The 24,878-nt window shown below is 37.4% G+C and overlaps 1 protein-coding gene across 3 annotated transcripts; it reads right to left on the reverse strand.

Moving 5' to 3' along the window:
• Window positions 1–802: 802 nt before the first annotated feature.
• On the reverse strand, window positions 803–22,663 carry LOC126975517 (alpha-tocopherol transfer protein-like). Of its 3 annotated transcripts, none has more exons than XM_050823452.1 (7): window positions 9,863–9,979; window positions 8,697–8,841; window positions 7,878–8,031; window positions 5,636–5,740; window positions 5,067–5,214; window positions 3,223–3,439; window positions 803–2,094 (listed from the first exon to the last, which is right to left on the reverse strand). In XM_050823452.1, the coding sequence occupies exons 2-7, from the start codon at window positions 8,827–8,829 to the stop codon at window positions 1,940–1,942; spliced, it is 912 nt and encodes a 303-aa protein (XP_050679409.1). In that variant the 5' UTR covers window positions 8,830–8,841; window positions 9,863–9,979; the 3' UTR covers window positions 803–1,939. The 3 variants fall into 3 exon arrangements, with proteins under 3 accessions (XP_050679409.1, XP_050679412.1, XP_050679411.1); XM_050823455.1 differs by lacking the exons at window positions 3,223–3,439; window positions 5,067–5,214; window positions 5,636–5,740; ... (1 more) ...; window positions 8,697–8,841; window positions 9,863–9,979 and adding exons at window positions 12,729–12,945; window positions 13,511–13,658; window positions 15,363–15,467; ... (1 more) ...; window positions 20,312–20,447; window positions 22,609–22,663 and having other exon boundaries at window positions 1,925–2,094; XM_050823454.1 differs by lacking the exons at window positions 803–2,094; window positions 3,223–3,439; window positions 5,067–5,214; ... (2 more) ...; window positions 8,697–8,841; window positions 9,863–9,979 and adding exons at window positions 11,890–12,327; window positions 12,729–12,945; window positions 13,511–13,658; ... (2 more) ...; window positions 20,312–20,447; window positions 22,609–22,663.
• Between the last annotated feature and the right edge of the window lie 2,215 nt (window positions 22,664–24,878).

Raw genomic sequence — 24,878 nt, forward strand, 5'->3', positions numbered from 1 at the left:
AACTTCTGCCACACACTACTTTCTTTCTCTGCTGTTATATCAGCCCATTGAGGCCTACAAAGGCCTCCCCAAAGATCTCCACGATAATCGGTCCTGCGCTCCCCTCATCCAACGTATTCCGGCGATCTTGACCAGATCACAGTCCATCACTGCTCCACCAGCCATCTGTCCGTCGAACTATGTGCCCTGCTTCGCAATTATTTGGGCTATATCGATGACATTGGTATCTCCTATGGATCTCCTCATTTCTTATTCGAAGCAGGGAAGCTCCGAGCATATAGCCCTCTCCATTGCTTTCTGAGCGACTCTGAGCTTCCTCATCAGGCCCATAGTTAGCGACCACGTCTGCGTACCGTAAGTCATCACTGGTTGAAAACCTTCGTCTTCATATGATGATATTTTTTGTGTATATTTTTTCTAATGAGTTAGGTTGATCTTCACTAACAAATATGAAACGAACGTTGCGATAATAATGGCAGCGACGATGAAGGAATCGCAGCCTAGCAGGTAAACAACGTGGTGTACATTACGACCCGTGATGGACATTCTGGAATAAAGACAGAGTCGGTAACTACATGGACTGCCTTGATGACCAAGCCGAAGGGCAACCCGTCTCTGTAAATAAGTTAACCTCGAATCATATCGCATCGTGACACCAACAGCATACCTAAATTTGGACCGTACAGTGCTTGACTCAAACAATACTAGTAATTAAAATACAATCAGATTGGTTAGGATTTATTTCAAGTATTAAATATTGGTAAAAGTACAGTAACAAAAATATAGGAGTGCATTAATTTGCACGGAATGGGTAAGTAGGTATTATTTGGAAGGTCGCTAAAATAAGCTAGAAAATTCTATTTCTGCTGGGTAGGCAAGTGCGAGAAGGCGTATAGAGTTTAATGGATTAATGATTAAAAGTATTTTTTATTTATTAATAGTAGTGCCCGCGAATCCCTACACAAATATGTTTTTTCCGTGCAACGATTTTGATCGAATACGGCCTAAATATTGCTCCATGATTTACACGGAAGGCATTCGTGAAAGTCTAATGAAAATCTGTCGAGTAGTACCAGAGATTAGCGTGTTTAAGAAAACAGACAGACGGACAATTTTGTTAAAATTTGCATTTTTGTGTGCAACTCCCTTTATCACCTACGGTTTTTGGAAAAATATCCAAAGTATAGACACGTCGACTATTTATTGTTCTGTCAAGACTTGAGTATTATGATTATTTAAAAATGTTTTTTAAAATACGCCGTGCCTATTACAATGCAGTGCCGCTCAAGGTTCTTGTAATATCCAAAAATTGTCTGTGGCACCACAATTCCGCTCATGTCCTTGAGTCATTAAATATTTAGTTTCGTTTGCCCAGTAATTTCACTAGCCACGGCGCCTTTCTGACCGAAAAACCATAATGCTTATACATTACTGCTTCACGGCAGAAATAGGCGACGTTGTGGTACCCATAATCTAGCCGTCATTACGTCCAAAGGAGCCCTTATTTTTCACTTACTTATAATGTTTTCTTATAGACTTATAGGTAAAATTAAAGAGGTTTTGACTTCGTGCATCACGGAAAACCTACTGGAAATATGTAAGTCTTGTAAGTTTTATACTTCTTAGGCACTTGGCCTAACCTCTGGTTGTCTCTGCGAAAACTTTTGAATTCCGTTTGAGTTTTTACCCGCGCTATATTTTTTTATACCAACATAAAGATTGATATACTTGATATCTATTAAATGGCTGGATGGAGGTCCTTCCTAATCTGATCTTAGACACGAGAAGTTTGGAACTAATATCTCCTGTAACTTCGGTGGCAAATAAATTTCAAAAACACAAAATTCGCATCTTTTAGTTATACCATATCTACAAACTATCTAATTACAATTTATTATTTCGCATGAGAACAACAGGCAAAACGGACTTCTCAGTTGAGTCAGTCAATCTCAAGCTTTTTAAAGGATCCTTCGACTCCGCTAAATATGTCGCTTATGGTCTTGGGCTTGCCAGGTCGCAGCAACTCGGTAACTCTCTTCTTGTTCTCTTCCTCGATGAAACGTTTGTTACGTCGTAGCATTGCCAGTACATCCTCTGAAACAATTTTCATGAGAGTTATGGTCACTCTGGATTCTCCTATAGTCTGCTTGAAATGTTTTCGATAATAAGTGTGGACCATAGGAGTATCTAGATCTATTAAGTGTACGCGCGCCTGCCAGTGCACAAGAAAAAAACGAAATGCCAAAATCAGCAAAATAGTAAATAAAGGGTTTCTTAATTTATCTTTAAGATAAATTTGTGAAAATTTTGGAAAAGTTGCTGTCAATTTATGAGAGAGTCTACCTTCACTTTAAATCCCAAACTCTGAATTTGGGCGGGACTGCCAGAATTGTCGTGGTATGCTGTTTTTATATGATTTTACACCCAAGATCTAACCTACCCTTTTGATTACTTCTTGTTAAAATGTATTGAAAGAAATAATCTTTTTTACTGTTATCAGTTAGCTTCAACATTAATATGGATAAAACATATAGAACTCATTGAAAATAATCACCATTGGCCTTAATACAATCCTATAAATGCCTCAACATTTATCAATTGAAACAGGCTCGTTCTCCATGGGAAAAATCTTCACTGGCGATCTAATGGATTCTCTTAAGTCGTAAGTCGTCTTATAAAATAGCCACATGATTGTAGCTGCTATATTCATTTCCCGATTTAAAATATTTTGGTATCGGACAAGATTTCTGCGCAAGTGAAGGAAAATTTAAACACAGAAGAATTCATTGTACTTATCACTAGACCAGTACACAAGCATGCGACACGCCATATTGGCGTGATAATACCTAAAGCATGACGAGTTCCAAAACCAAAGATTTTTTTTATATTATTTATGGCCGAAGTACGTACCTACTACCAAACTATTAACTAAACTTCATTGCGTGGAGTGCCCATGAAAATATATTATTACGAGGTACCTTCAAATAAGCGCGTAAACCTGCATAAAAGGCCGACAACGCTTCTGTTCCTCTGGTGTTGCAACGGTTGGGGTTGTGACGGTGGTCATTTCCACCTGGTCACCCGCTGTACGCTTGTTTGTCTTCGTTTCCCTCAATCAATAAATTTTGATTAATGAATAGCTTCAATTGAGGTAGTTACCTACGTAAGTTATGTTGCCTAAAATAATTCAAAAGACTTTAATAATTTAATGACTCGTCGTACCAAGACATTCTTGAGAGCTCTTGTAATTGCCGCCGAAGTCCTTTGGTAGCGCTTGTAACGGTATATATTTTGGAAGATCCTCAGAGCCAGTAGGATACACCCCGAGCATATCCAGTAGTTCCTTTTTCATAAACGGCTTTACCATCGCCAACAGCTTGTCGATAAAGGTCGGTGCATTGATGTAATGTAAACCCCTTAATCTCAGTAGAATAGCTTCCTTAAATACAAATTAGTTTTGATTATTTAATCACTGAAATTATATATATTTTTTAGTCACATACCTAACGCTCGAAGTGTGCGAATAAACAGGATTTAATATCAATTGAGAATTTGATTCAATCAAATTCATCTTTGGAATCCAGAAATTATGTTTGCTGTTAATTATATTATTATTTTTATATGTATATTTATTTATAATATATTATTAATTGATTAATAATTATCTGAATTATAAAATATTACTTTTTATTTGCAGGTCGTACGTCGAATCATTTTATTTCTTTTGGAAGGGTTTCGGACATATTATACTTACTTCGGATATAATTACGTTTGTCTGTATTGTCCAATTATTTAGATCGGACCTGTTAATGGCATCTATGAGTGTTTGAGAGAATTCCTCAAAGTTTTAGCATTTTTGCCAAGGCATACATTTATACCGTTTTTGAAAAGGTATACATTTATAGCTATTTTGACAAGGGATTATAATATATTTATAGAGTTTTTGACAAGCCATTATATTTATAGCTATTTTGACAAGGCAACCATACATTTATAGAGTTTTTGCAAAGGTATAGGTACATTAATAGCATTTTTGATTTTAAACAATATAAAAGCGTTTTTAAACAGAAATTATCGTTTGAAGTGCCATCGGTGCCATTTTTTGAAAGAAAGTTTGTTACTTGTTGATGACAAGATTAGTTAAGAGAGTATAAATACCCAAATTATTTAATATAACCATCAAGGTAACGCACGCGTTATACTTCTATTATTTTCTGTCACAAACTTAGGGAGTTAAAAAAATGGATGGAAGTTAGAAAAAGATAACGCCAAGCCTTGTTCCTATTTTTATATGAAAGATTATTCGACAGCACTGATTCGAATATAATGCATCATAAGTCGCAGTGGTACATGCAGCAGTTTTTAGATGCTCAGGATGATGATATTTTAATATGGGTATATTAAAGGGCTGAAAGCAAGAATATACCCAGACTGTGTCGTTTGGCGATATAAGTATCTTTTCATACTTATATTCTAGGTATTATCAGTGCCGGATTACCCACGTAGCAACAATATCAATTGCTTCGGGCCCCGCGCGAAAGGGGGCCCCAAATATTTAAACCCACACATCTCTGCTTGTTCGAAATTTAAGACACAAATCGTGAAACGTTACAACATTTCCTACTAACGGCCGTTCACAATATACTATCTACAGATAGAGATAAATTACTACCTTCTACTGTCAGTAATTAGCTTTCAATAATCTGAAGCTGTCCCAATATACCCGATAAGTCATTCTTATCGCCTTATATTGGGTCGCGTGAATTGCAATTTCCATACAAAATTCTATCGCTGGTAAGCTGTATGTCGTCCAATTGACAGATGGCGTGTGCTGATAAGGTGAGTTACCGTCGATAAGTTTATTGGGACAGAAAAGTCAACGATAGTTACGATTTTTATCTCAAGTAAGAGATAGACTGAATATTGGGAACGGCCATTAGACAATTCACGTCAGACACTCGGTATCCGACTATTTCCAATATAGATGGACTCTGACAGAATTTGCTAGTGGCCCCGCGCTTGATCCGGCACTGGTTTTTATTAAATAACAATGATTTGTCACATACCTGTAAAAAGTACAGAAATCTTTGTATATTAATAAGATCAAATTTAGCGATGTGTCGCAAGGTGGCTCCTTGGAAATCAATTACTAGATGCAGGCCAGGCCATGTTCCTTCTTCGTGTTGCCATATGTCAATTATCATAAAAGTGGCTCTGGAAACATATCAAAAGCTATTGAATATACTCAAATTTATTCCAATTGAATTTTTTTAGGTCAATTTTAATTCATCTTATGTTTACTGTGATAAATTGCTATTAAAAAGTCTGTATATAATTCCTACTCGTATGAGCGCTCGAAATATAGGAACAACATACTTAAGCACACGATAGAAAAATATATGTTCACCCCATGATGCTTATTTTTCGATTAATTACAAAAACAATTGAGACCTTTAAAAAGGACCTTTGGGAACTTTAGAAATATTGTTTTAGCCCAAATAATTAGAATGTCTATGACTTAGAAGATTCCAGGGAATCTGAACGATCAGTCTAAAACTAAGCGTTGCTATTAGGTATAAGCGAACGATCTGAAAAAGCACCCTTCATAAGAACAATAATATTGTTCAAGACTTACTTGATAATCTCTTGCAGATTAAAATATTTGGGATCGTAATTCATGAGATGGCCGTACAGTATAACATGTCCTTCCTTGGTTCTGGTCGGGAGCGGGGTCAATAAACTGGAACAAATTAATACATTGTCTTGTGGTGAACGAATTAGTATTTTTTTACATTAGGTATTTATGCTTTAACTGACCCCTTCATAAATTATAATACGAACGGTGCCCTTCTGCGCAATGTATTATTTTTTTTTTATGGAAAAGGAGGACAAACTTGCGTACCGGTCACCTGGTGTTGTGACAACCGCCGCCCACATTGTCTTGCAGCACCAGAGGAATCAGAGGAGCGTTGCCGGCCTACGCGCTTCTTTTAAGGTACCCATGTCGTATCGTCCCGGAGACACCGCACAAGGAAGCTCCTTACACACAGCTTTTTAGTACGTCGAAGAAAGCTACTTGAATACCGCACAGTGGTGGACGGCCACACATCCAGATTTATTTATTTATTTATTTATTCAACTAGTTACACCAACAACATATCATTATACAATTAAAATTTTAGCAAGTACACAAGGGATAGTACGACATATCTTTACAGGCGTAAACAACATTTACAATAGTGTGAAAAAAAATAACAAAGCTGAACAATTAAACACAATAAAATTAAAGAAATTAAGAGTTAGACAAGAATGATGATAAAAAATGACTTAAATATATTTTTATTATAAAAAAAGACATTTGGATGATGATGGGGATGATATCCTAATTGGTGCCGTATCGTGCGGAGGTGGAATTCGGCGGCAGGAATCGGGTAAAACAGCTCTTCGGAACAACCCGTGATAAATGCGGTAGAAGACACACAATGAGGCGACGCGACGTCTCTACGCAGTGTCAAGTGATCCAGCCATTCACAGAGCACTGGGTCCCCGACAATTCGAGCTGCTCTTTTTTTTTATGTAAATAAGGGACGAGAGGGGCAGGACGTTCAGGTGATGGTAATTGATACGCCCTACCCATTACAATGCAGTGCCGCTCAGAATTCTTGAAAACCCCAAAAATTCTGAGTGGCACTTCAATTATTGCGCTCGTCACCTTGAGACATAAGATGTTAAGTCTCATTTGCCCAGTAATTTCATTAGCTACGGCGCCCTTCAGACCGAAACACAGAAATGTTTACAGATTACTGCTTCACGGCAGAAATAGGCGCCGTTGTGGTACCTGGGTCTCGAAATCTCGAGTGATTGCCAATTCCGTGGCGATCTGGAGGGCAAAGCCAAATTGGCTTCGAAGAAGCTGGGCGTCATTAATAGAGCACGGCAATACTTCAAGCCGGCCCACATTCTAGCGCTCTACAAAGCGCAGGTCATGGTGCTGCTGTCATCTCTGGTCTGGCGCACCCCAATATCAGCTCGATCCATTTGACCGCGTGCAACGCAGAGCAGCTCAAATTGTCGGGGACCTAGTGCTCTGTGAACGGCTGGTTCATTTGGCGTTGCGTAGAGACGTCGCTTAATTGTGTGTCTCCTACCGCATTTATTACGGGGAGCGTTCCAAGTTCCGAGCTGTTTCACCTGATTCCTGCCGCCGAATCCCACATTCGCACTACACGCCACAAGTAAGGATATCATCCCACCACCCGCCGGTCCTCCACAGTGCGATTTTTAAGAGGATTTCTTTCGCGTACTACGGAGCTGTGGAATGAACTTCCTTGTGCGGTGTTTGCGGGACGCTTCGACATGGGTATTTTCAAAAAAGGGCGTACACCTTCCTTTATGGCCGGCAATGCTCCTGTGGTTCCTCTGGTGTTGCAAGAGAATGAGGGCGGCGGTGATCACTTAATACCTTTTCCATAAAAAAATACCAGAAATTGTCTTTTGACTATTCTCTTAAATAGCCTAAACCTATTTTAACGGACTTTAACTGATAGATCGTTCTTCTAGTATTTTCATTAGAATTTTTTAAATTTGGTTGATTATATTATGCAGTAACTTTATTATCTTGTCGTCTGAAATAGGTACTTAGGTATCATAAAAAAGTTCATTGCGATCATATATCTAAATAGCTTCAAATTTAGGATACCGCAGAGTACGTATTCGTAAGTGCAGGAGTTGTCTAGCCGAGGATGAAGCGGTCACTCATGTAATCCTGGAATGTGGTGGGGTGACCAACCAACATGGCCCCACTTCGTGGTCTAATTGCGGAAACAGGAGCCCCATTACCAATACCAATATAGGTACGTATGTTAACAAGGTCTTACACATTTGAACAAGTTGTTTCAATTTCATTGTCCACGCGTCTGTCCCCGAAGTAGGGCGTGAACAGCGTCTTTAGCGTGAAGTGGAGATCCAGCACCTGCTTAGTGATGCCGGTGCTGTGGTTGCATGCGTGGTACGCCAGGATTAAGTCCAGATCTGAAAGGTGTTGGACAAATAACTTTGATTTGATAACATTTTTTCATATTTATTATAATAAATTCGCTTATTTTGTTTTCGCATCCGTGACTCCGTTTGGTATATCAATCGAGTATAATTTGTCTGAAGTGGTAAGTACGTTCAATAACTCATCATCAACGGGCATCGTCACATACACCGACGTTCACAAATATTTAAAGAAGCGAAAAGGAGGCGCTCAATAACGTTCTGACGTCAGGCCGAAATCGAAGCTGCAGCGATTGTGATGTGTGGTGTACAGTAGGTACAGGTGACTAGTAATCTTTTTTCTCTTCCTCTTCCAAAAAACATTTTAAAACGTTTGGAATATTTGCAGTGGTTGGTGTTCACTCGATAGACTGCATATGGCGTTTTATTATCTACCACGGCTACATTTAGAACAACACAGTTTGACAAGAGGCATAGCGATTTCTTACCTCTCAATTTAATTATTCATATTATATAACAAATAAGTCATAGAACGGATTTTATTTATAGCGCACGATGCGCCACCTCATCATATGGTAGGAAAGATTCAATAAATAAGGGATTAACCAAAAGTGACGCTTCAGGAAGCTCTATGATATCGAGCTAAAACGGTTGGCCAAGGATCCAGATGTATGTGTTTACATTACAAGCTCACAAACCTGTGATATACTTCTCCGGCAGATGTGGCTGCGTCTTAAGCCATAACCGGAGCTCCCTGACGTCGGCCTCCGTTATGCCGGTCCCCTTCTTGTACTCCTCCTCCACAAGAAACTCTTCTCTTTCTTTCTGCATTGTGAGTCTGTGCTTCAATATTTATACGAGTGTAATATACCAATTCTTTATGATTTACAAACTGTAATAGTATTTTATGCAACAGTTGCTTAAGAAGGGTCAAAAAATGAGTGGTGTGGGTTGCGATGGGTGCCACAGACGAACATCGCAATGGATGACGCCACGAGCGTCTTTTCACTTAGTTACAGAACGTCGTCGCATACAAAAAATTAAAACCCTAGTGTTTCTTTTTATTTATTATTTTTCACGTAGCTATGAAACTAATTAATTAATATTAAATAAAAATTGGTACTTACCTACTTATAATTTATTTTATTTTATTGAAAAGCGGTGGTTCGTTGCCGTGACTAAATTCATTAGTTAAACTATTTTATCATCCACTATAATTTAGGTAAGTTTCTTTCATATGCAATAAAATGAGCACAAGAAGTAGATAATAATAATGCCAAACGCCATAGGCTACCCATAACAGTGACGTAACATACATACATACAAAACGACCAAGGGTGTAATATATTATGATATGACCCCGATAACATCACACTGCGCCCGTCACCCTAAGACAATACACGTTCATCATAAAAATCAGACGCACTGTAGGTAGGTACCTCCTGTAAATGTAAGTGTCGTTCAATACCTACTCGGTAGCCGGGACGCACATGAAAACCGAAACTGAACGTAAGACGAGCGCATCGGGACTGAAAGTAGTCCCGATGCGACAGCTAACAACTGCTATAGGTGTACGTAAAGTAATAAGAATAACACTAAGGTATTAAATACTCTTCATTTAAAAAAACATAATTTTTAATTTTTTTAAAAATAACTTTGGAAACCGTTAAGAATAACGTAACGAAATGACCCTCTGTAGTCTAAACTATACTATACGAATTTATATCGTGTAACGGACCCATAGTCGGACGCTCTCGAGTATAGCTCAAATCCAAATCTCACGCTTAGGTCGGTCCGTATAAAAGCTTCACTCCAAAACGTCTACGATTTGTTAATTTAAGAACTAATACACAAAATTTCTTACATTTACTTCCCGGGTTCTGGGTGCCTATTTAAACACAACAAAGCACCAACAACAGCAAAGCTTTAACACATAAATTACTCTGTTTGTAATGTTAAAAATAGAGCGGGTTTTTCATCAACGAGACTATCGCCTCTATCCGCACTCACAGAGAAACCTACAATATTGAGTCGTCCTTACTTCACAATACTCCGGTGTCACAGATAAGTACCTACTTGGGAAAATTATATGTAATTAAATAATTATACGAAGATGAGGCCAAGTCCAGAGACAGGTTATTAAATATCATATAATACCTACTACTTTAGTATAATTACTGGCTATTGTGTACAACTACAAAGTTGTATTAAAAGTCCGTCAACAACTCAGACTTTGGCTGACAGTTCTAGGAAGTACGGTCAGCAAGAAAAAATCCAACAGTTGCGGCTAAATCAAGGATCTACTTATCTCGGCAACTAAAAATAGAGTTTAACGTCTTTCAAAATTTTCGATCTACTTTTTTTTTGTAATGCTTAGGGTCACTTACTGAGCATAAAATCACAAAATACTGGCAGATCCAGGTAGAGCTCTTGAAAATTTTTTTTTGGCCTATATCTCTGAAACTGTGAACTTTAGGGCAAAAGTTATTCAAACTCACAGCAAAACTAAAAGGGCATGATCAACCAGGCAATGATCATAATCCTTAGGGTTCCATACCTCAAAAGGAAAAAACGGAACTCTTTTAGGATCTCTTTGGTGTCCGTTCATACGTCCGCCTGTCTGGTCAAGGCCCTTATTTCGGGAACGCGTTGAGTCTACAGTCTCTTGAAACTGTGACGCGCTGGTCGTCACTAGTGATATTTATAAAAGGTCTCTTGCCAGGGCATAAAATGAAAAGGGACATCCCTGATCCTTGGGTGTGGTAAGCCACAGAGGCGACTTTTTTGATGAGGTAGAATCACGCTGCCTTACAACAATAGAACTAACGGGTCAAATTCGAGCGGAGTAGTCGTCCATACTGGCACAGAAAACCGGCGTTCTTTGCTTTCACCACAATATTACAGTGGAACATAAAGATTGAGCACACAGTCAGGCCGGGGTTCGAGTCTCCTTACTAGAACTCTCGCGCCCGATAGCTATAGGCCTCAACGGCCCTCGCCCTGTTTCGGTAGAACACCTTTTGAGGTACCGCCATATGGGAGGTTTTTTGTTGGTAATGGATAACGATCTGAGTCCGACATATTATGGCCTTTTTTAATACGTAATTCGACACAAAATCGATTTTTGTGCACAATACATAATGGGATCGAAGTTTTAGTTTGTTTCTGCAAATATTTCTAAAATTACTATTATTTTAATATTTATGTATGTATGTATATTTATGTAATATTCTGAACAAGTAGAAGCTAATTTCAAATTATCATCTTTAAAAATAATATTATGGAACCTTTAATAAAACTAAATTTATTTTTTAACAATAGCAGTTACTCAATGGGTCACCTGGGGGCTGCTGAAAATCAGCGCTGTGTTGGTATTATTCCAATGCAGCATGACGCTGAGTCAGTTCCTTTTGATAACAATAACTGCTACACAGTACTTTTAAATTAAGATAATCGCTATAATATTATGCATACATTTGTTTAATTTTTTTTTTATCATTTGTATATTTTTATGCTAAGTATAAGTTTTTAATTATTATTTTTTTACCTCTAAGTCTTTTTTAGTTGTATTATTCTGTGTGGTTTGTGTTTGTTATTAATAAAGTTTTCATTCATTCATTCATTCATTCAATTAGTATAGATAGGCAGGTATCACGCGTTAATCGTACCGTAGTACGTCAGCATAATACATAATAGGATCGGTTTTTTGTGTAAGTTTAGCTGTTTGGATGACAGTATTGCTCGCCGAGATTCGAATAACGTAGGTAATCATCGTAAGTACGATGATTCACAGTCCTGTAAATGTATGTAGTCTTATTATCTAAAAATCACGGCGTGTTATAACAGTCATAGTCCTAAGACTCGTTTAGGTAGAAAAAATTAAACTTCAAGTATGGGTTAACATTTATTTGTAAATTTTTTTCGAAATTAAATGAATTTTAATCGGAAATTATAAATATTGTCCTCATTGTGTATGAATTTGTGTCAATTTCAATAACCACTTCAGGACTATCACATCTAATAGTTTTTAATTGTTCATCGCTTTTGCCTCCATTGCTTGCTCGAATCTTGTATACTTATATTTGCTTTATAAAACGTGCGTTTTTATATATGTTTGGTGCAAAATATTCATAGCGTACATTTACAGTTTATCCTTCGGCATTAAGTCATTGAGTCAGTCAATCTCAAGCTTTTTGAAGGAACCCTCCACACCACTGAAGATATCACCGATAGTCTTGGGCTTGCCAGGTCGCAGGGACTCGGTGACTCTCTTCTTGTTCTCTTCCTCTATGAAACGTTTGTTACGTCGTAACATTGCCAGTACATCCTCTGAAACAACGAGTGTCATTATAATAACCGTATTACCTTATTATTGCCACTGTAATAAGGATACTAGGACATTTGCTTGTGCTGTTTCTTCTCTACAATAATAAATTTTGCAAAATAATGTTTATGAAATGTAACATCAAAAGTGACTACAAAAGCCACTCTGATAAGTAATTTTCAGTAATACCTCATTAAGGAAGTTGTACAAAATTGGGATTAAGACCGGTCAAGGTTTACTACCACAGCATTGCAGAAAAACATCGGTGGTATTTTATATCATCGTATCACAATTCCAAGTGGATACGAAATGATAAAACTTTATTACATTATGTGCTTTCGCTTCATCTATTTTTATTCATTCTGGACTAATACTTTAATAAAAAGATCATACGAACTCTACTTACTAACACATTCTTGAGAGCTCTTGTAGTTTCCTCCGGAATCTTTAGGAAATGCTTCAATCGGAAGGTATTTCTCTAGATCTTTAGAGCCAGCTGTGAAGATCTTGAGCTTATCTAATAATTCCTTTTTCATAAACGGTTTTGATAACGTCAAAACTTTGTCGACAAAAGGAGGTGCGTTTATGAAATGGAAACCCTTCAATTTAAGTAGTATACCTTCCTGAAAAATAAATAAAAATTATAAATTTAGTTATTATATTTACGATGATGACCTACATTGAAATGTCGCGGAAAGTGATTATGAAATTTATAATGAATTGTACGAGGCATGTCACTCTATCACAATTGATAATGAGAATTACATTATTCAAACTTTTTTATGAGACAACTAGGACGCACGCTATGAACGTTACGTAGTCGTTGTTGGTGAATGATTGGACTTTTGAAAGCTCAAATGTCTATGGGGTACCCTGATTACGCGCGTCACTGAGAGCCCTTAAAACCAAAACATCGAATGTTGTAATAGGTGGCATTGTGGCACTTGTCGATCTGTGATATTTGCACAATGAGTGACGGTGACTTATACTAGGGTCAGTATCATACTTAAGCTGGCTAAAATTCTTTTGGTGAGCAAATGAGAAATAGAATATTATTACAAGATCAGCTGCATCTTTATTGTATGTACTAGAAGAATATGTTTTGTCAACCTAAACAAAAGTATTCGCAAAATAAAGTAAAAGTAACTCTTATTGCGGAAATGGAAGCCCATTTCCGCAATACCATACCTGTAAAACGTAGAAAAATCTTTGTAGATTAAGAAGATCGAGATTAGCAAGGTGGCGCAAGGTGACGCCTTGATAATCTAGGACCAGGTGAAGGCCGGGAGACGTTCCTTCTTCATATTGCCAGACGTCGATCACCAAAAACAATGCTCTAAAACATAAATTTTGAATACAATTTGTAAAATGCCAATCATTGGTGCTACCTGCTCGCAACTACTATTTTGACAGTTTGTCAAAAGGTGATCCCAGGTCCTCATTATTATTAACGCGGTTGGTAAGAAAGCATATCCTACCGCAGTCTAATACATAAAAATTATTTGGAGAACCAACAGTTATACAATTATTTTAAGGTTAGTTAACATAGTTGGTGTACTCACTAAAATTCTGATATTTACTCACAAGGCACCAGAACACTGAAGATGCAGAAATACATGATCGAGTACAGCACGAGGCTCTACGCTTAAAATACAGAATGTACAAGCCCGTTTGAACTATGTCCGTAGGTTAGGGCAGGCTATTGCAGCAGGTTTTCCCAGGGAAGCGATTCGGATTAATACTCAACCTACTTTTCACCTCAGGCAGACCTACCTACATAAATTTCAATTAACATCGGTACAAAGCTGACGACACCGCAATCTTAGCTTCTCATAGAAATTCGATGGCGTCTTCACAAATACTACAAAAAGATCTAAGTGAAATAAATCACTGGCTCGAGAAATGGCTGATAAAGGCGAATAAATCCAAACCTGTACATGTCGTATTCAGACTTTAAAGAGGAACATGCATCCGTTTGTGACACTCAAGAACGTAGAAGTTAAGCCGGTCAGCTAAAATATTGGTTAGCATTTGGAAAAGAGACTTACATGGCAGAAGCACATATTCACAAAAAGAAAGCAACTCTTTGCGCGTATTTGACCTTCCTCTTGAGAATAAAATATTGCTAAATGTATGGATAGATGTATAATGGACCAACTCCATTTGGTTCGTACCTAAAGTACTGCTATATCACGCCTATTGCAACAACCCAATACAAACAATTATCCAAGATAAGAAATAATTAAACCGCATTTATATACCAAGAGGCTCAAGTTTGCGCGTTTACCACTAAAAACCCATTTGTCGTATCGCCACTCTTCGACAACACTTCCCTTAAAGCCTCGCCTAGTATCGGAATACTGGGTCTCGAAATCTCGAGCGATTGCCAATCCCGCGGTCATGTGGAGGGCAAAGCCAAATTGGCTTCGAAGCTCTACGAAGCGTATGTAGGCCACATATGGTGTATTGCTGACATCTCTGGTCTGGTGTACCCCAGTATAAGCTTGATCCATTTGACCGCGTGCAACGAAGAGCAGCTCCAATTGTCGGGGAGTGTGCCAGTGCTCTGTGAACGGCTGGATCATTTGGCGTTGAGACTTCGCTTTATGGTGTATCTTCTTCCGCATTTAGCATGGGGAGTGTTCCAAAGAGTTGTTTCACCTGATTCCTGCCGCCGAATTTCACCTTCGCATGACACGCCACAAATTTCGATATCATCCCCGCCATCTGGATGTGTGGCGGTCCCCCACAGTGCGGTTTTCAAGGAGCTTTCTTCCACGTACTACAACTGTAGAATGAGCATCCGCACGGTGTTTCCAGGACGATAAGACATGGGTACCTTCAAAAAAAGCTTGTACACCTTCCTTAAAGGCCAGCAACGCTCCTACGATTCCTCTGGTGTTGCAAGAGAATGTAAGCGGCGTTGATCACTTAACACCTGGTGACCCGTACGCTCGTTTGTCCTCCTTTTTCATAAAAAAAACGTGAATCCAACGGACTGTAGAATTTACATCGTATTATAAATATAAATGATAATTACTTGATAGTCTCTTGGAAGTGATAATATTTGGGATCGTGATTTACGAGTTTGGCAAAAAAGATAACATCTCCTTCTTTAGTTCTAGTTGGCAGCGGCATCAACAAACTGCAACAAGTAAAAGAAAATTAAGTTTTTCAGGAATAAAACAAATACACTGGCCTGCAAAAGTAAGAATCACACTTTTCAAATTAATTTTTTTTCTTAACTATAGAAGGTAGAGATTTAAGATTAAAAACGTTTTGTTGCAAATTTTATAGGCTTTAATTCTTAGAAACTAAAATTATACATTAGTAACATTTTTAACTTAAAAAAGAAAACAACGAAAATAGACATTTTTAGTTTAGTGTAAAAAAATTCAACTAAAATGTATTACATGTTATTTAATTTTTAATAACTGGTATTGCCTCCTCGAGCTCTGATTACAGCTTCGAGCCGGTTTGGCATACTGAACACTAGGTTTCGGAGCCGATGTTGGGGAGTATTCACCCAATCTTCTACCAGGGCCTGCTTTAGTGTCCTGAGGGTAGTAGATGGTGGTCTGCGATTTCTGACTTGCCTCCCAAGCTCATCCCAGGCGTGTTCAATCGGGTTGAGATCAGGACTTCTTGATGGCCAAGCCATCACTCTGATACCGACCTCCTGAATATACTCTTGTACGATATGAGCCTTGTGTGGCCGGGCACTATCATGCATCAGCATCGATCCATCATCCATATTTGCTAAATACGGCCCTGCATACTCATTGAGAATCTCTTGAGCATATCTTTGCCCAGTGAAGGTGCCATTTTCTATGGCTACTAGCTCTGTGCGACCTTCTGAAGATATGCCCGCCCATACATGTACACTGCCTCCACCGTATTGGACTCTTTCTGAGATGCAGGCTTGAAGGTATCGCTCACCGCGTCGCCTGTAAACACTTCGCCTTCCATCAGAAGTGTAAAGGGAGAATCGAGACTCATCTGCAAACAAAATTCTTGACCATTCTTCTTCATCCCACTGCATGTGTTCACGGGCGTATCGCAGTCTCGCTACTCGATGCTGTCTCTCGAGTTTTGGGCCACTCGCTGGTCTTCGGGGTTTCAAATTTGCTTCAGCAAGTCTTCTTCTCACTGTATTGTAGTCCCTCCGGGTCTGAAGTAGCTGTTGCTGGACTTCAACTGCATTTTGGTGGCGATTTCTTAACACAGTGGAAATAATATAACGATCTTCTCGGGCACTGGTACACCTGGGTTTGCCATTACAAGGTCTCCTCAGATGGTGTCCAGTCTCTTCGTACCTTCGCTTTACCTTCTGGACCGTTCGTACCGTCACACCCACCATTCTTACAGTGCGACGCATACTGATGCCTAGTTCCAGAAAAGCCATGATCCTAGCACATTCTTCAACTGAAAGAGGCATGATAAATAAATGTTATGTGCTTTTTAGAATAAATTTTTAAAACAAGACCCATCGATCTTGAAAAAAATTTAAAACAGAAAGAAAAATGTGAATGGTAAAATTGTAATTCGGAAACGTCCACTTTGAAAAAGGAATGGTTTTGTTTTTGAAGTTTTTTTTCAGCCAATTCTTAAAAGAAGGTTACCGACTATAAAGTTTTTATGTAGGTACAAAATTAAATTCTCTTTGTAGTCCTTTTTTTTCGACAGTATTCCAATTATCCGTTATCCCAATTTTAAAAGTGTGATACTTACTTTTGAAGGCCAGTGTATATTATACAAGCTGTTAATCCCCGCTTCGGTGGGTCATTTTTGATTGTATATTAATCTATTACAACCTTCATCACATTTTTTTCATATAAAACATTTTTAGATCATTGTAGAACTGAATGGTAATGAGTAGGGCGTAATAATTACCGTCAGCTGAACGTGCTGCTTGTCTCGTATCTTATAATCATAACAAAATTTAAATGAATGAAATTTTATGCAATTATTGCAATACCTAATGAGTTTTCTTTAAATTTTTCGGAAATTGAGAAAATTATCTGATGAAGACTAATTGAGAGAACTTATATGTTTTTTTTTGTTTTTTTTTTAACAACAAATCAAGCATTTGTATACACGTGGGCCACATTGAAAGTTCCTGACTAGCCATATATAATAAAATTAGTTCAAAACATTACGGTATATAAAAATAGAACACTCCGGGAATAGGTTACATTTAACTTTGTGTTATTCTATGTTGTGTAGTGCAATGAATTGGACTCGAGAAAATATTCGTGCTATAATTTTGTATGATTTGGGGGGGTTAGGTCAACAAGAAAGCTGCCAGAGACTTTCTTTAAATAATAATCATTCAGTGATAAAGCTCCATCTTGCAGCTCCATGTATTCCTGGTTCAGTGAAATCCGACGTGGACATGAAAATCTCTCTGACAATTTTCGCGAAGGTCGCCCGCCGCGCCGACTGCTGTTACCGAAACTTTATTGATACCATACATACAGCAACTACTGATACTTATAAAAATTACAGCAAATTCGTACTGTATTTATTAGGTACTGGTATGATCCAATCCAAGTGCTTAAGTTTGCATGTTCCCCTGAAGGTTCGGAAGTTTGGCATCCACGATTTAACAGGTGACCAGACACGACTGTATGTAGAGTGCTGTTAAAAGTGATTATGATTTAAAATATAACGGAGGAGATTAATTGGCTATGTATAATATTCTCACCGGTGACAAAACCTCGGTATATATTGTTTGAATCTGTAAGAAAAAAGCCTATCGGCAGTTGCTGCTTTGTTTGAAATTAAAATCTTTGTAGCAGTGAGGAATTACTTAATAATTATTATCTTCACCAGCGGTGTTTAAGGATCCTTTTAACACGTGCTTACTACAATACTGTACAATTTTATTAATGAACTTCCATGTGCGGTGTACGCTGATCACTTCCCATCAGGAAAAGCACACGGCTGTTTATTTTCCTCGTTTGTTGTTTGTTTTTATCAAAAAAATAGAAAAATGGGCGAGTCTTTGCTCGAGGTTGGGATAATCTCAGGCTACAAGACAGAGGATCTTACTATTATTAGTCTTACACATTTGAACATGTTTGTTCAATATCATCGTCCACACATCTGTCCCGGAAGTAGGGAGTGAAGAGCGTCTTGAGGGTGTAGTGGAGATCTAGCACCTCCTTTGTGACGCTGCTGCTGCGGTTGCAGGCGTGGTACGCCAGGATTAGGTCAAGATCTGAAACGTAATCACAGCCTTAAGATAATCCTATTGATAACATTTGATATGAGAACCATAGATTCCAAAACTAAGCCAAAATCGTTATTTCATTCATATTTGTAACAAAGCCAGGGATGCTATAATATCGACAACTTAGAGATCGCTCCAACACAGACGGGAACCAAGTATACTTTGTTATATTTATAAAAACTTATTGTTACAAAAATTTCTATTATAAAGTTGTTCTGTTCTGCTGTAGATTCTCGAAAAACAAAAATAAATAAATGAAGAAACTTGTGACCCAAAAACTCAACAATACCACCACACAACCACTTTATTCACCAGATATGGTTCCAACCTACTTCTTTCTTTTTCGTAATCTCGAATGACAACATCGTGGCACCCCTTTTCAATCGGTAGAAGACATAAAAGTGAATTCGCGACAAGAACTTAACAGCTCAATTCTGGAAAAAGCGAAATGTTTTGATGAGCATACTCTGAAGGTATTATTGATGTTTTCCCGGCATTTTTTGACAGAATTCTAAATGTGACCACAGCTTCGCACGTTTGTATTTTGACAAAGATAGGGCTCGGACACATGTCTACGTATGTAACGAATGAAAAAGAAACAGGAACAGTTTTGGATGAATCCATATATTTAAACCAAGACTGAAAATATGTGGTTAACATTAGAATATTTTAGAAAGTCTATATCAAGTTTTGAAGAACTAGTTACTAACCAAGATAGTACCCCGTTTACAAAACCAATATGTCTTCAGAAAACCTAATGATCCTATGGAGATGCTACGTCGATGGGAAATGTACTCAAAGCTCAGGCATATCAGTAATAACTACAAGCCGTGACTTAACTCGGCCTTTGGACTCACACAAAAAAAGTTAATTGCAACAAAAGCTAAATTAAATCGAGACATGCAATGTAGACCTTGGACATTCATGCATTTAATTATGTAAATAATACTGTGGTGGTATAACATGTTTTAGCTCGGCCAAATGACTGGTTATCATTGACATCTAACGTGTGAGTCCCTATGCGCTCAAGGAGTTGATGTTATACAGTTATTTCAAGCCGATATTAAGATCCAATTGATGAAATGCGTATGGTTTATTCATATACAAAGAAAACATGCGAGAGAGAACATCTCTAACGGAGAATAGCTAGATAGAACAAGTGAGCGAATCTATTGTTACTGTAACCGATTTTGATTAACAACAATGAATTGTAAACAGTTAGCCATGCTTGGAATCAGCTCCTTAGTATTTTAATAATTAAACCACTAGCTAAAGCAAACATCTAATATATATAAAATTCTCATGTCGCGGTGTTCGTAGTTAAACTCCTTCGAAACGGCTTGAGCGATTCTCATGAAATTTTGAGTGCATATTGGGTAGGTCTGAGAATCGGACATCTATTTTTCATCCCCCTAAATGTTAAGGGTGGTCCACGCCAATTTTATTTTTTATTTTTTTGACTTTTTTTTTAATTTGTTTGATTATGAGTCAGCATTAAAAAATATATACATCTTTAAATTTTCACCCATCTACGATCAACAGTTACTTTTATATCGCGATTTCAATATCGGCAATACAACGTTTGCTGGGTCACCTAGTTGACAAATAAAAATTTGTCACGCTTTATCGGGCTGTCAGGTCATCCACACGCTAGTACATTCTAAGTTTACGCTTTTATGGTGCTTAAAACGTGTGCACCTGGGTTAACGTCGGTGCTATCAATTTAAAATTAAATCTACAACAACATTGCAGACCTGTGATATACTTCTCCGGCAGATGTGGCTGCGTCTTCAGCCATTGCCGCAGCTTCCTGACGTCGGCCTCCGTTATGCCGGTCCCCTTCTTATACTCTTCCTCCACAAGAAACTCCTTTCCACTCGGCATTTTACACTGGAAATAAATGATGACTGTATAACGATGTTTATCATCTCATTACTCTATTGGATTTTTGATTAGTAACAAAAAAAAACTAATGGGGCAGTATGAAGGTTCATTATTGAAAGAATAAGTTTTATTACTTTACAACCATGCCTACATCAATAATTTTGTTGATAATTTCGTTTGACCATAAAATAAATTTTAACATAATTTTTTGTTGATTTGGCGCTCATTTGTCAAGTAGGTACTTTAGTATAATTTTAAAAACATAGCTTCTTATTAGGTAATAATTCAAATATTAAATAGCTAAAATAAACAGGTGTAAAAAATATATTTAACAACTTTTCCTAATATGCTGACAATACCCAATTTTGTTTAAATTTATGTTTGTTCTAGTACATAAAAAATATATATATATATGTTATTATCATCATATTATTTCAAAGACCGTGGACGCATCCGATACATAGATAATTGTTCGTACCTATTCGGCTTAAAAATCTCGCTCGGATTAAAATGGTCATAAAACGGTTCTATCTCGTATGGGTCTTCAATTATAAACATGAAATCAACATAATATTCATGCCTAAACCGCTGCCGAGTTTACAAATAGTACCTACATAACTCAAACTTTGCGTCCACTTGATGTCCTGTCTATTTTATTATACGCTCTTTGGGAAGCCTACTGGAGTTAAATCCCATGGTCTTATCGCGATCGTTAGCCGAATGCGAATAGTTAAGCTTTTCGTCGCTCACTTAAGATTTATGAATAGCGTTAGGAGCAAGTAGGCAAGGCTAGGGGTTGTACCAAAATCCCGAATCCTCAAGGCCATTTTGGTGTTGACAGCGTCTTAATGCACTTTTCTTATGACGTTATAACGAAAGTTATCGTCCGTAAACTGACTTTACAGACAACCAATTATTTTTAGGAGAAAAAACGAGCATACGTTTCACCTGATGGTATGATCACCGCAACCCATACTCGCTTGTTACACCACAGGAATCACAAGAGCGTTGCTGACCTTATAAAGCGTCTAATAGACGTACATATGAATTGGGATACCGAAAATACGTTTGCGTGGCGGGCGAGGATCAAAGCAGGGCTTGGGTGCGGGTTCCATGTTGACAGTCGACGACCTAATACGCCACCGACGCTTTACAGTGCAACGCTCAGGGTTTTTGACTGCAACTAAAATTCTTAGCGGCACAGTTGCGCTATGAGCCTTGAGAGATAAGAGTTTCGCAGTAGTAGGTATGATTGTGTACACAACCACCGTAATATATACTAATATTATATTTACCTCTGGATCTACTGAACCGATTTTGAAAATTATGCAACTGATAGAAAGCAACATTATAATATATTAACCCGAAAATTTTGACTTGTTTGTGGTAGTCGGATTTGCAAGGTACCTAAATGAGAGAAAAGACTGTCGACGTAACGTTTCTTACGAGAACTTAGATACCTATATGATTGTTTTGTTTCGGACACTTCTTTAGTTCTGCAGCTCTGTCTAAAAACTTTTCGCAGGAAGAGCAGCTATTTGCACTCACACATTTTGGTTTTCACATTACCTACTATTCTAGATAGACCACAGGAAAATGAATCGGTTGTCAACCAGAGATTGAGCTAGCTTTTTATTTTCTGCTTCCCTCTTTTGCTATTCTATATCTGAACCGATGAATTTATAACACACCGATCATTGGATTCCCGAGTTATACTTCTCTCTCGACATTATATTTGGCCGTGGGCTACTAAAACGTTGCAACTACCAACATCTATATATATATAAAAATGAATTGCTGTTCGTTAGTCTCGCTAAAATTCGAGAACGGCTGGACCGATTTGGCTAATTTTGGTCTTGAATTATTTGTGGAAGTCCAGTGTTCGGAATTAAATAAAAACAACAATTTTGTTTTTCCTTTAATGTGTCCCCCGTCGTCCGATATTTGTTTTGTATGGACATATTTTCTATGAGAGAATTTATTGACGCACGGTTTGACAATTCTGCTGTGAAACAATTTCATTACAACAACAGGGTGCATATTTTACGAAATAATTCTTAATGATGTGAAATATTAAAATTAACAAATTAAAAAAAAATATTCATTATATACAGAACAACGTCTGTCGGGTCAACTAGTATTTAATAAATTTATTAATTTAACTCACCGTATTAAATCTCACACTGCCGGCAGACTATTGTCGTCGCGGGACATCGAAAACAACGACCTTGTGAGTAAAACTAGTTCTATGCACGACGACATAGCATAATTATTAAACTTTATATTAAGTATAATTATTATTAACTTAATATTAATTATCACTAAAAGCGCTTTATAATTTAGATGACACTATTTACATTTATATTGCTCTATCCTGTCTTTGGTGGTTGCTTAGTCATTGTTTTACTTAATATTTTTTTTTTACAATGAAAGCCCGCCAAACAATTATCCGTCTATTGGAAGACCAGGTTCATCAGGCTCTAAAAGAGCTAAAGTCGTCCGGGGCAGAATGTGAGCAATTACTACATGAGAGAGAGGATATTGATAGGGAAATTTTGAATGTATTAGAAAAAAAAAAAAACAAAAGATAAAAAGTGATTTGGTAGAATTGCACTCCGAAATGGTTAAAATTTCGGAGTGATGATCTTCAGACGGTTGCGGGTGACCAAAGCAGTGATGCATTTGATGTTGCCCACAAGCGTAAGCGGACTTCAAAAAGTCACAAATTCATTCAAAGGCCTATGTACGTTTTTACAATAAGATCCTTGTTGACATACAGAACTTACCTCTAAATTCTTTAGAGTCTAAACGAATATAAATCAGTTCTAAAGAAAAAGTTGTAGTTATATGTACAAAAGCTGCAGTGCGAGTCAGACTCGCCCATGAAGGGTTCCATAGCAGCAAGTAGATCAAATCAAATCAACCAAACAAAAAAAACTACTTGATACTACGCCTAAGATGTACTCCTATGTAGTACGGGAATTTTTTTAACACCATGTGTACACAAAACATTAGATAGATAGACATTTTATTGCATACCATACAGATTTAAAAATAAAAATTTATAGTAATAATAAAAAAAGATTTTAAGCTAATTACAGGCAACATATTGAAGGCATTTGTAATAAATTGGATAGGTTTATTTTTGCCATTAGGAGAATAAGACAGACAGTATCAGAACAAGCCGTGTGTGTGCATACCACGGATATGTGTCATCCGTACTGTGCTATGGACTCATCATTTGGGGAAATTCTTCGGACGCAATTCGCGCTTTCAGAGTTAAAAAAAAATGTATCCGTGCAATATGCAATGCACACTGGATGGATAGCTGCAAGCCACTTTTTATCAAAAAGAAAATATTAACACTTCCCTCTTTGTATATTTGGGATATGTGTGTTTTTTATGGTATAGGAGGACAAACGAGCGTACGGGTCACCTGTTGTTAAGTGATCACCGCCGCCCACAATCTCTTGCAACACCAGAGGAATCACAGGAGTGATGCCGGCTTTTGAGGAAGGTGTACGCGCTTTTGAGGAAGGTGTACGCGCCCATGTCGTATCAACATCGCACAAGGAAGCTCATTCCACAGCTTTGTAGTACGTGGAAGAAATCTCCTTGAAAACCGCACTGTGGAGGACCGCCACACATCCAGATGGTGAGGATGATATCCTAACTTGTAGCGTGTCGTGCGAAGGTGGAATTCGGCGGCAGGAATCAGGTTAAACAGCTCTTCGGAACACTCCCCAATGTGTGTATTTGTACATAAACACCCGGAATATTTCACCAAAATGAAAGATCACTCTTCTAGGAACACTCGATACTCAAACAAATTACTTGTACCCAAATGTCAATTGACACTCTGCCACGAAAATGTTCATTACATGGCGATAAAAATATATAATAAGTTACCCGATCATTTAAGAGACATGACATGTAATCAACTTAAGAATAGATTAACAACATGGCTAATAAAAATTTGTTTTTATTCAATAAATGACTATTTAAATTTAAGGAAATTTGACATGAATATGACTATTTTATTAGAATTATAATTGTATTGCTAAGTGTATTATACTTAATGGTTAGGTTCAATTTTGTATGAAATAAAATGTTATACTACATATATTTGCATGCCTTGTAGGTAGAATACAGAAACGTAATCTTAATAAAATAAGACCGATTGTAAAACTGACCTTATTCAAATGCAAATAAAGATTATTATTATTATTATAGGTAGCAATGGGCAGTCTTATCGCTCGAAGCGATCTCTTCCAGACAACCCAAAAAACAATACAGGATACAATAAGTAATTATAACAAGTATCTTGAAAATAACGTCTGTAAATAGTCCTTTACTTAATTAAAGTTATTTAATAATTACAATAATATTACATACATTCCTATGTTTAATGTAAAAAATAAAAAGAAAAAAAAAGTT

This window comes from Leptidea sinapis, chromosome 36 (assembly GCF_905404315.1).
Source record: "Leptidea sinapis chromosome 36, ilLepSina1.1, whole genome shotgun sequence".
In the NCBI taxonomy this organism is placed as follows: Eukaryota; Metazoa; Arthropoda; class Insecta; order Lepidoptera; family Pieridae; genus Leptidea; species Leptidea sinapis.